The sequence below is a fragment of the Pipistrellus hanaki genome (assembly GCF_964339955.1).
Source record: "Pipistrellus hanaki genome assembly, chromosome: 3".
Lineage (NCBI taxonomy): Eukaryota > Metazoa > Chordata > Mammalia > Chiroptera > Vespertilionidae > Pipistrellus > Pipistrellus hanaki.
The window spans coordinates 23,693,335-23,706,588 of record NC_140505.1 but is presented as its reverse complement, the minus strand read 5'-3'; the positions used below and the strand labels follow the sequence as shown (position 1 = coordinate 23,706,588).

The following is a 13,254-nucleotide window of genomic DNA, read 5'->3' as shown; positions in this document are numbered from 1 at the left end:
GAAAGCTCAATTTTGAAAATGAAATGTATTTCAACAAACACTGCCTTTATAATTATTCAAAGTATGTGTATACATTTTTGGGGATACCCAAAATATTTATATTTCATTTAAAATATACTATTTTTTTCACTCTCATATTCCAAGCAACTTATTCAAATTCTTCATACACTTCCAAAACCTCAGCATCCATCACAAAGACATTCTCTGAGACACTTAATTCCTTTTTCCCAGCACTTGCAATCTTCACTTCCATTTTGGTTGAATGAGATGCTGTTACTGGCTATATTACCTGAACATTAACTTGTGTTTAGTCTACTCAGTGATTCCTTCTCTATGCAGAGCTAAAAACTAGGACTATTCTTTAATATTATATCACAGGATAAATAAGTTTAGTTCCATTAGAAACACAATATGTGGAGTCATAAAAATCAATCAAGAATCTGACATTACTAATAAAGATTGAGGGGCAGAACTCCAAGATGGCTCTAACTTTTAAGAAGGGTATAGAGGAAACAGAATAGGTGGAGTCAAGACTGGTTCCCAGAGAACTTCCTTAAATATATAGCTTTTTCCTATTATTTAATTTTAATTTTCAAGAAACCTATACTTAAGAGAAAAAAAAAACCTATACTTGTTAACAGTAATAGTATTTTAAACTTATTGAATTTCTCTTCTTTTTTAATTGTAATAAAATCTTAAATATATAGTTTTAACCAAGCCAAATATAAATGTGGACATGTCATGAAATTGTATTAATTTTAACAAAGATCAAATCATAGAATTAGGTGGCCTGGGACACTAACCTTTAAGACACAGTATCAATAATAACTGTAAAACAGAAATAATGATATTGTGCCATTGACACAACTTTAGTGTTGAAAAGGATTATTGAAAGGAATCTGGTTTAATTTCCTTTCTTAAGCAACTAACAATGGAAAGGCAGAAAGTGCTCTAATTGAAGAGAAAAACAAAGAAGAAAAAGACAAAAGTCTCAGAAAAAGTATTGAACAAAGTACAGTATTCTCTAAAAACCACAGCTATTTATATCCAGAAAATCATAGAAAAGCCAGAATGTGATGAGCATTTATTTTCCCTTGCAATACATTTAAAGTTTTTGTATGTGTGTGTCGGAAATCCAATTTTAAAACTTCTAGTTGTTCAAGGTCTATCAACCATAAACATTTTTTAAACTCTATGAGACAGTTAAGCTATACTCAATATAAGTACCATTCATGCAAAGTCCCACAAAACAAAAGCTACTGCTTCAGTATTTAGATATTACTAATGTCCCTTCCCTCTAGAAGAAAATGGTTCTAAGAGACAGAAATCAAACTGTCATTTACCTTTCTATTCTCTAGGGATAATAATGCGTTCAAAATACCCTAACCATGCATGGAATGGTTCTCACATCTGCTTTTCAGTCCAAGATCAGCATTAGGTTTTGTTAGTGTGTGTTAGGCCCGCAATTACTTTCAGATCCCTTTGGCAGAATTACTTCTACAGTAAAGGGCATGTAATGAAGTATTACATATTCACTAAACTTCACAATATGTTTATAAGTGTTCTTTTCTTACCATATTGTACCAGGCACTAACAATATATTTTTCTTCCATCTCTCTTTGACTCTTGGTTTTCTCATATTCTTTCTAAAATACAAGCACATGTAAACATGTAAATATAAAAAGCAATTTAATATCAACAGTCAAAATTTACTCTCTAAATTAATGGAGACAACCACATATAGCAAGGCTTCTAGAAAAAAAGAAAAAAAAAGAAATATCTTATTGTCTAGTACAGTGAACTACCTCTAATGAATGGAACATTCGGTCTCGTTCCTGAAGCTGATTTTTAAGAGCTTGTATTTCTGGTGCTGCTCCTTGATTTTGTTTAGGATCTAAAGTACGGATAACCTGTAAAAAGTAATGAAAGAAAAAATTTACAAGTCTCAAACTGAAAGAATGAGAAAGCAAAGTCCCACAAAACAGAAGCTACTGCTTCAGTATTATGCTCAGAAAGCATTTATTTAAAAAACGAAAGATAAACCTTATGAAAATGAAAGCTATTGTACAAGGATCCTTTAAAATTTTAATGTATGAAATAATAATTCAATTATTACAACTTTTAATTATATAAAATTTTTAATTATGTAAAAGAATCAATTATAAGAAGCCATTTTTGCTTAAAATTAATAAATTTTACTACAGCAAACACTACTGACAGCTATTTAGCCTTTCTCTTTCCTCTGATTTGGTTCAGCTAGCCCTTTGCCTCTGATCAGACATGTACTTAGAAAGAGGTCCTGATGGTTTAAAAGCCTGTCACTGTGATCTATCTCCTTTTCTGGCAGTGGCTCGGGTTAAGCATGGGTACCTGATGCAGTCCTAGCTAGCCAACTAGAGGTCTTCTGAGAAAGTCCTTTTGCTTTTTGGCCCAATACTTTTAGCATCAAAAATAGCCAAGCCTATAGAAAACTAGAAAGAGCAGAACAATAAAAACCCAGATCACCAATTACTACACTGTCACATCTGATTCCTCCTTCTCCTGCCTCTGACACACACAGATACCATGTTTGCTCGTTTAGGGGACTATTTTAAAGCAATTTGCAGACCTCATGACATGTAACCCTTAAACACATCAACATGTATCTCCTTTGATTAAAGACATTCTCCTACATAATCACAGTAAGATTGTCATCTGTAAAACAATATTTCTACAAATCATCAATCACTATTTGGTCCAAATCCACATTTCCACAGGTGTTTCCAAAATGTCTTTTCAAACTGCCCTTCTGCACCTGATCCAGATTAATGTATTACATTTGGTCCTGAGATGCCTTTGGGCTTTTAAAAATCACAATAGTCTCTTATGCTCCTCTACACTCTAATGCTTATTTTTGCTTTTCATAACATTGACTTTTATCCCAAATACTGCATTTATCTGATGATTTTCTGAAAGTGTTACTTAAGTGGTTCTAATAACCTTATTTTCCTTGAGAACAAAGTTAGGACTAGAAGATTGCTTAGATTCAGTTTAAGTATTATTGGCAATGATACTCTACCAGGAGGCACAAGATGTTGGTTGTCCTACCATTAGTGGAGGTAATTCTGATTACTACTTAATGTGGTGACTGCCACTTATTTCCTATATAAAGGTACATTTTCCTCTTGGTACTTCTTGTTCTTCTCCTGATTCTCTGCATGAGAAGTCACTGTACCTGCATTTTGAGAAGTCAGTGGAACATTCTCAGAAAGTGAAGTGAGATGTCCATGAATGCATACTTACACTTTTAGCTTTCTCTAAATATTTCTTATATCGTTCTTCCATTTGCTTCATTTCCTCTTCTTTCTTCCGTAAAGCTTCTTGTAACTCTTCAATTTTTAAGGCTACAGATGAGACAATTAAATTTTTTTAATATTATAATAACTTTAAAAACATTTCAACTAACAGCAAGTAGTTAATAGCTTTGAGATGGATCTATTCCTATAATTTTATTTTAAAAAATTCATAATTTTTTTTACATAAAGCTTTTCTTATAAATAAAAACTCTAGTATGAAGGTGCTCAAATTAAAAAAGATCCATTGATGGATGGATGGATACACAAAATGTGATATATATATATACACACACACACACACACATATATATACACACACACATACATACACACACACACACAAATAGAATATTATTTAGCCTCAATTCTGATACATGATACAACATGGGGACATTATGTAAAAATAAAAGACTTTAGGCTAAGTGAAATGAGCCAAACATGAAAGGACAAATATATGTTTCTACCGGTATGAATGGGAATACCTAAGAGTAAAATTCACAGACATAGTAGAATAGTGGTTTCCAGGGGCTAAGGAGCTTCAGTATGGAATGATAAAAAAAGTTCTAGAGATGATGGTAGTTGCACAACATCATTATAATTGACAACTGAGTGATTGCTTGTGGTTGCACAACAATGTGAATATACTTAATGCCCCTGAACTGTATACCTAAAATGGTTAAAATGGTCATTTGTATGTATGAACATTTTGCCACAATGAAAAAAACTAAAAGTTTATGTTTTACTTCATCTTCCACACAAAAGAATTAATAAAGTGTAAGTTTATTAAGAATGAATACGTGTGAGTTTCAAAAGTAGTAAAACTTTGGTTGATTTATATTCAACTATACCTTGAAAAGAACTAATTTAATAAATTATTCATTATCATTCACAGTTAATGAATGAAAAACACAACTATAATTAGAAATTTAAGAAATATTGTGAAGATGATTTTCTATATACTCATTTTAAAATATGAAGCAAATCCTTTAAAATAAGGCATATTTCTAAAATAAACAATTTTATATAAACTCATCCCTAGGGTGAAGTTAGACTAACTAACTTAAGACTATGCTAATTAAAAAAACTCACAGCTGTTGTTAAATCTTGGTTCGAGATCTTCAATAATGGCTCTCTTCTTCTGCAGTTCATTATTGGCTTCATGTAGTTTCTCTCTGTAACAAAATATATAACTGTATCACCTACTATAGTTCAAATGAAAATGTAAGTTCTTTATTCATGGGATACAGTTGTTTTGTAGCACATAATGCTATAAAACAAAGATGAGTCTGGCTGATGTTGCTCAGTGGTTGAGAGTCAACCTATGAACCAAGAGGTCAGGGTTCAATTCCTGGTTATGGCAGCCCCTGCATTGAGCGTTAGCTCCCTGGTGGTCAGAGTATGTCATAGCAACTGGTTGTTCCGTTGCTTAGGCTTTTTATATATATAGTTGATCTTCCATACCTTCCTCTACATGTCTCCTGGTTCACATGAACGAAAGCATTGCTAGGAATCTAGGACAGTGATTTTCAACCAGTGTGTCGCAAGAATTTTTAAAATGTGAAATACCTGACTAGTCAAGGGCACTGACCTCTTTTTCCTTAGAATGTCAAATAAAAATATGACAACAGCCAACACAACAATAGTCATTCAGTGTGAATGCCCTGTCTTGAACTATAAATATACAGGTCATATAATAGAGTTGCATAATAAGGCTGTGTGTGATTGTTACTTCTTGGTACCAGAAATCCTTACAAGTATATGCAGCTGATTTCTTTAAAGTCACTATGGAGCAAAAAAGAATAGGTAATTACCATTATTATTTCTGGGGTAAATCAATAAAAATTACACCTTTTTTTTTGTCAGATGGGCAAAAATGTATTTTTTGGTGTGCTGCAGAATTTTAGTAATTAGTTTATGTGTGCCACAAGATGAAAAAGGTTGAAAATTGCTGATCTAGAACATATGTAGGGGAGTGGAACTGATAGGTCACAGAATATGTTCATGTTCAAGTTTACTAAGTAAACTGCTGTATACTCCTACAAGCAATAGATAAGAATTACCATTGCTCAACATCTTTGGCAATATTCAGTATGTCTAATTCTTAAATTTTACAAATTTGGTGTGTGTAAAAGGGTCTCCATTGTCACTTTAAATGTGTATAAAATTGACCATATTTAAGATGTCTATGGTCCCTGCGTCTTCACAAAGATATGGTGAAGTCCTAAAACTCAGGACCTATGAATATGACAGTTGGAAACAGACTTTTTACAGATGTAATTAGTCAAAATGAACTCATACTGAACTAGGGTGGGCCCTAAATTCAATGACTGATATCCTTGATCGTCCTAAGAAGGCACATACATACAGAGAGAATGTCATGTGGAAATAAAGATAGAGATTGGACTGATGCATCTACAAGCCAAGAAACACCAAGGATTGCTGGCAGCCACCAGAAGATACAAGAGGGGCATGGAACAGATTCTCTTAGGACCTACAGAAGGAACCAATCCTGTTGATACCCTGATTTCAGACTTCTGTTAGAGAATTCTATTGGTTTTAGCCCCTCACAAGAAACAATGTGGTAATCTGTTATAGCAACCACAGGAAATGAATACAGGTCTCATCTCTGATAAACACTTTTGATGATGATTTTTACCTTGTAAATGACTAAACACAAAAAATGGTCAGATCATAATTTTATGAAACAATAGGTATTCTCTTTTTGCCAGTAAAGGAATGGGAAAAATTCAGTACTAAATCCTGACTCTAAGTAACCTTACAATGGCTGGGAGGTAACATTTTCTGTTCTAATACATTAAAAATCTGCCTATTGTTAGATTTGTTAGCAAGTATCAATTGCAAGGAGTATCTTACCTTCCCCACATTAAAAAAAAAATTAGCATGAGGTAAGGTGCCAGACTACAGAATTTCTTTCCAATCTCAACAGAATAAGTATAAATTATCTACTGGGGATATCTTGTTTACTATAGTGCAACAATAACATTCTAATAGGTTAACAATTCATGGTCACTCTGCACTCAATGTTTGCAAGCAGAGATATTTGCTAGAAAGTGTTAGGAAGGATTAAATTTGTTACTGGGTGTGAAAAAAATCATGTAACATTCCTAACATTGTCAACCTCAGATAAAGATAAAAATGGATAAAGATTTCTTCTTTATGAGAAAACAAATCTAATATTTTGAAATTTATTTCACCATTTAGATTAAAAAGCCATGTTCAAATATATCTGAAATTCAAGGAAATGTTTGATAAACTGCTACTGATAAACTTCATAATACTTTTTTAAAAATTTACTTAAAAAAGGATAATTTAGGTCAGAGGAAGAACAGCAGGAGAGATCCTTTGGCCTCTCCTTTGAAGATTCAGCAATTTGAATAGCTATAACTCAATAAGGATTCCCTGCTCAATGTTCAGTCATGCCTGAGATCTGCGCATTGAAGCATTAAAGGTGGGCAAGCAGGAACGAACTGGTTAGGCTGGAAGGAAGGAGGAGGATGAGCCACTCAGCCCTGTAGCTGGGAGCTAACTGTGGGGCTCAGCCTGGAGAGGGGAGGAGCCCAGTTGTGGCTGGTGCTAGCTTCAGCCAGGAGGAGCAGAGAGACTCAGTGGAACGAGCAGCATGAGCTGCGATTGAATCAGAGACGGGGCAAGGACACAACACGGGGGTGGCACCTGTGACTCTTGGGTGGCCAGGCCGGCTGCCTCATAGACTCTATCCTCCCATGTCTTTCGGTGTCATGATGCGGAAAACATTATCTGAAAACCTGAAAACTGGAACTACAAAATCACTATTTTCCCGGAGCAAAGGGTTTACTCTGTGACTGGTTCCAGGTCAGGGCAAAGGGAGACCCCCATAGGTTCAAGGTCACCATTACCAAGAGGGCAAAATAAAGAAGGCAACCGAGTTCCCCAAGGTCACCCAATCCACACACATTGTGGCCACACTGATGGCAGCCAGAGACACTGCAGGGTCAGCACTGGAATTTCCCAGAGCTAAAAAACTTGTGATTTAACACCACCTACTGGAAAATGATACAAAGACCTCTTTCTATTAATCTGCTAGAGAAGTGCCACTCAAACATAGATGCCTAGACAGAGAAGAAATTCATCAAATACCATGAATAACCAAGATAGTAAGGCAGTTCAGAAAGAAAATGAGAAATCTCCACAAAGCAACCTTAAACACAAGGAAATAGTATGTGATATAAATGACAGAGAAGTCAAGATTGCAGTTCTGAAAATATTCAATGAAATGTGAGAAAATACAGACAGGCAATGTATTGCACTCAGAAAAACAAATTAATGAACAAGTATTTTACCAAAGAGACTGAAACTTTCAGAAAGAACCAAACAGGAATTCTAGAGATGAAGAACACCATAAAAGAGGTAAAAAAAATGAACCAGTGAGCCCTAGCTTGTTTGGCTCAGTGTATAGAGCATTGGCCTACAGACTGAAGGGTCCTGAGTTCAATTCCAGTCAAGGGCACATGCTCAGGTTGCAGGCTAAATCCCCAGTAGAGGTTGTGCAGGAGGCAGCATATCAATGATTCTCTCTCTCCCTCCCTCTCTCTCCTCCCTTCCTCTCTGAAATTAATAATAAAAAAATGAACCAGTGAGCATAGGAAATGGAGTGAAGCAGATGGAGGAAAGAATTAGTGATATCAAAGATACAAATCTAGGAATTATTCAGAAGGAAGAAGAGAGAGATTTGCGCATTAAAAAAAAAATGAGAGAAAACACTCCGGTTCCACCAGAACGAGCAATATAATAATAGGTGTACCAGAAGAAGAAGAGAGGGAGAAGGGAAAGAAGAGCCTATTCAGACGAAGTGGTGATGAGAACTCCCCACACCTATGGGAAGAGCTAGTTCCATGAATCCAAGAGGCAAACAGAACATCTAACTACTCAAACCAAAGAGGTCCTCTCCAAGCATACTATATTAAAACTGTCAAAAATTAATGACAAAGAATTCTCAAGGTAGCCAGGGAAAAGAAGAAAGTAACCTATAAAGGAAAACCCATTAAGTTATATTTAACTTCTCAGAGGAAACTCTAAAAGTCAGAACAGAGTGGAACCAAAATAGTAAGACTACCGAAAGAAAGAAATTACCAGCCAAGAATAATATATCCAGCAAAGTTATCCTTTAAATATGAAGGAGAAATAAAACCCTGGAATCTCATTTGAAAACAGTTCTAAAGCAGTAATTATTCTAATTTGAGGATCTTTGGTGGAGATGACCCTTTAGACACTATTTATATATATCTTGCAGTATTCTATATCTTCCAGGGATATACAAGTCATTGCCTAAACAATGTGTAACCACCTAATATAAAACATTTATGTTTCACTGGGTAATATAAAAATAAGCCTCAATAGCTTTTATACTTACAGATGTTCTTCAAGTTTCTTTTTTAGAAGAACTGACTGAAAATAGAAAATAAAAAAATAATTTATTACTTAAGATTTTACAACTAATAATTATTTTCCAAAAATTAAGCTCATAGTATTAACTAACTCTGAGTGAGCCCTCAGTAATCTCTCTGGTCAAAGAGCTCAAAATACACAATGTCCCAAGTTTATTTCCCTTTGATAAGGGGGAGAGTAGCCCACAAGTGACAGCAAGCAGTGTCAAATACCCAGAAACTGCATCTCTGAATTACCTCTTTATAATTGGGAAATGAAAAAAGAAAAAAAAAAGCCACTTATGTAGACCTAATAATATCCCTGGACTCAGTAGGCAGGTAGAACTCTAATAATAATAGATTTTTCATGAGACATTTTTGATATTGTTTTCCTAAAGTCTGAGATCAATTTCCATAAATGCTTAAGACTTATTTGATCAGTTATTTACAGAAAGGCACATGTTGCAAATAATTTACTTGATAGTACGGGAATATAAAGGATGATGTATACACAAAATTTAACATGCTAGAGAATACAGCTTTGATTGGGGTACTGAAAAAAAAAAAAATCCTGAAAAGCAGAACAGAATTGACATAAAAAAATAATCAAAGGATAATGAGTGGCATTTATACAATATCCTTAGGTTTCATATTTAAATTTAACACTTGTAAAGTACATATAATTAGTGAATTCCATGAAACACTGAGATAAATGGTTACATAATTCAGTCAAATACAATTAATATAGGCTTATTAAATAAATTGTTCAATCAATCAATAGCAGTGATAAGGAGAAAAAACCTCCACGTACTAAGTTTTTTGATTTCCAGTTACCTTATTCAATAACAACTACAGTAACTATTTAATCAAATCCATTCTAACGCAGCTCTGGAATATTTCAAATTCATTTCTTTGTTCAATATATTAACTATAGCTACATCAGTGGACCATGAAGTCTACCATCACTGCTTCCCCCAAATATAAAAAAGATAATAACCCTATTAATTTCTGATTGTGCTCATTCCTTCCTCAATACACAGGGTAAAATGAAAATACTTTCTAATACCTCAAACTTTAATTTTCATTTATGTTGTGATTGGGCTCTATAAAATTAATTTTAACTCTGAGAAATATATAATAAGGTAATGATTTAATGAGTGGTTATTATGCCAGGCACTGCACTAAAGCATGCCATTTACATTGTCTCATGTTAACCTCACAACACTGAGTAACAGTAACCCATCTTATAGCTTACGAAGGTAAGGCTGGGGAGATATTCACGTTTTCAAGTGGCAGATATCTTTTCAGTAGCTTAATTGTAAAGCGCATAAGCCTATAAAGCAAGTAATATTGGTATGTCCATTTTGCATAAAATTCCCATAACTTAAAATTTTAATACCATCAACTATAATGGCAGAAAACATATAAATAATAAAATTGCTCAATATAGAGAAATGAATAGGAAGCCATACTTACAATAGCCTTGAGCAGAAACCATGCCAAGAGACAGAGAGGACATATTAGTATGAAGCAAACACAGCAGCCAATAGAAGGAACGATTTAGTAATTCATGAACAGAAGTAAAAGATATGCATTTTGTTTTTCAAAAATGTACATTTTTCTTTCTTCTATGGTCTCCTCATCCTGTCTTGTTCTCTGGAGTTTTATACACTGTGGCTAGCTCAAATTATCCATATGACTGGATATAACAATGCTTTTCTGCTTCCAAGCTAAAAATAAATGACATAAAAATAATAATAAAAATGTGCAAACCATCCTACTCTAACCTAGGGTTACTGAAAGGACTGTGCTTTTGGTAACAGAAATAAATAGAAATTATGTTGTTCTTCAGAGGGGACCAATCCCATTTGGCAGGTTGTTTGTTCTATGTATTATATATTCCTGAGATGCAACGCTGTGGGTTAGTGAAAGAGAGAAGATAAAAGCATCAAAAGTCTGCTGGGGGAAAGAACCACGTGTCCTGTACCACACTACTTCTCTAAACATTTTGAGGCATATCATGAGAATAAGGAAGGTTTCAAATGGAATATTTCCTAGTTGTAGACAAAGAGATCTGAATTTCTAAGAATTTAGAGCAAGACATCTCATGAGCATCTGGGCAGTCCAATAAACTGAGTAATTTATGCAAATAGTACTTTATAGAGCTTGCATCTCACTTCTGAAATATGTTCTCTTAAAGTAATGGCAAACAGCATATTTAATTAGATTTGATTACCACAGTGGTACCTAACTAACCAGGCCATGCAAAATTATTTTTTACAGAATAAATTTATGTATGTTTTAATGTAAGTAAGAGAAGCAAGCATAAAGGTTATCGCTAGGGCACTAATGCTGAGCTGATACTGTTGTTTCACCATTTTTACTACCAAATGCATCACGGGTCCTTCGTGTCTCTGCCACAATAAATGAACAAAAGAAATCGAACTTTCAGAGACCAAAACTAAGTTTACATTTACCTCAGTGTGAGAGACCTAGAGATTTCACTGAACTCTCAGATACTCTTAGTTAGGCTTACTAAGATTTTAATACACAAATGGTGGTTTTGCTTTATCTCTTTATGATTTAACATCCTGGACAAAAGCATATTTTAAAAGTAAACCATGACATTTCAAAATAGTTCCATTTTAATAAAGGAATAAGGTAGTTTCAATGTGGGTGACAATTTTAGGAAGTGGAAATCAATTTGGGAATCTAAGAACTACCTATACACTAATTATAGGATGAACTAAAACCACTACAAAGAAAAGCATGCTGCCAATATGTGCTCATAAATCTTATGAAAATCCTGAAACCAGGTCTTTGATGAGCTTTTTACATCTAATATTCTCAGGGTTTAAGTACTGTCCTAGTTTAACTCTCCCTCTTAGATTGCTCTTGTCCTTATACCCTCTTCTGTTAGTAAGGCTGATGAAACTGGATTATCTAGTGCTGATGCATATCCCCAAAATGACTCTACCAATGAGAACAATCAAATAAGTTTATACTCAAAAGCCAGAGTTTATAACAAATTACACTGGCAACAGGAAAAAACCCCAAAGAAACCCAACTGGCTGAAGCAAAGATTGGTCACTAAGACTTCGGTGTCCTTTCTCCCTTCCTTACATTATTTTTGAGCACTTTGTAGTTGCAGTTCTATTGTATACTGCTCATTCAACATAAAAAATTTGCAAAATACGATTCATTTGCACTTGCATCAGAGACTGATTGACCACTATGTGCTACACAGTACTATTACGGATGGCATGAGGAGATGGAAAAGGAGTTGGCTGCTGGCTCAACACATTTGCTGCATTCTAGATTTGAGCATGCCAGTCAAGCAGACAGGGTTAAGGAAATATTTTTAAAAGGTTGTGAACTTAATTTGAGTGTGCATTAGGGGAGGGTAGCAAGAGGGATTCAGAATTTAAAGATGGGATTCTAGAGATGACAATTTTCTTGAATATCAACTTTACTTAAACAATTTCTACCTGAACATGTTAAGTTCTACTAGCATTTGTTTGTTTGTTTTTGTCTGAAAACCCTATACTTTGAAACCTGAATTGAGCACTTGTAAAACATAAAGCTCAATTAACTTCTTAGTTGATAACTACAAATAAACTTCTAATTCCCAGCAGAATAAATGAGAGACAAGAAGGTATTATTTGGCTCTTTTTGGGAATGCTAAGAAAAGGAAAACATCGTTTCTTTTCTATAGTCAATATACACAATTATAAAGTATTTTGATAGAGATCAAGTAAAAGAACAAGTTATAGGTTTTGTTAATACTGTGAAATTGTTGGACCATAGTTGGTACATATTAAAACTTACATCTTCTGTTTTTGATCCTTGATCCTGTAAAGACCTTTGCAATTCTTCAACCTGTGACTGTACTTCCAGAAGTCTTTGATTCACCAATCTAGAAATTAAATGTGCATTAATTTTCCAAATTCTGACTTATTTCTTTTTCTTACGTTGTCATATGGTTAGAGACAGTATAACAAAATAAAGCCTAAGGTTATAGTAGTAGTAGCTCACTTTTTAAATTCTTTTTCATAGTGAAACTTATGAAATTTCTGATTTCCAATGTAGTGTTTTGTGGACACATTCTGTTGAACTAATGTACCTATACATATCTATTTATCTAAAATTCAATTTGACACACATTTATTCCAATTATGTGTCAGGTACTATGCTCCACACAAGTGTTAAAGACCTCTTCACTAAGGATTTAGTGGGGAGGCAAAATGTAAACAAATGAAATATGACATAAATACTTCAACACAGTGCAAGATGTATACAAAAGAATGATGACTGCTCAGAGGAACAAGGTCTGTACCTAATTGTGTGGAGGAATTAGGACAGGCCTGACTTAAACTGAGATTAGAATAATAAATAAAACATGTAGTTAAGGGTAAAAAAGGGAATTTAAGACAGAGAACTGAACATGTCCAAAGTAACCAGAAAAATGAGAGGGTACAGTAAGTTCATGAATGGTA

At 34.1% G+C, this 13,254-nt stretch overlaps 1 protein-coding gene across 1 annotated transcript in view; it reads right to left on the bottom strand.

Moving 5' to 3' along the window:
• HOOK3 (hook microtubule tethering protein 3) overlaps window positions 1-13,254 on the bottom strand; it is a 77,870-nt gene that overhangs the window by 10,964 nt on the left and 53,652 nt on the right. The window contains exons 16-21 of the mRNA XM_084879832.1: window positions 12,587-12,674; window positions 8,746-8,780; window positions 4,425-4,507; window positions 3,283-3,383; window positions 1,806-1,910; window positions 1,575-1,646 (exon numbers count right to left, since the gene is read on the bottom strand). Coding sequence (XP_084735958.1) covers window positions 1,575-1,646; window positions 1,806-1,910; window positions 3,283-3,383; window positions 4,425-4,507; window positions 8,746-8,780; window positions 12,587-12,674 — 484 coding nt within the window. The remainder of the gene's footprint in view (window positions 1-1,574; window positions 1,647-1,805; window positions 1,911-3,282; window positions 3,384-4,424; window positions 4,508-8,745; window positions 8,781-12,586; window positions 12,675-13,254) is intronic.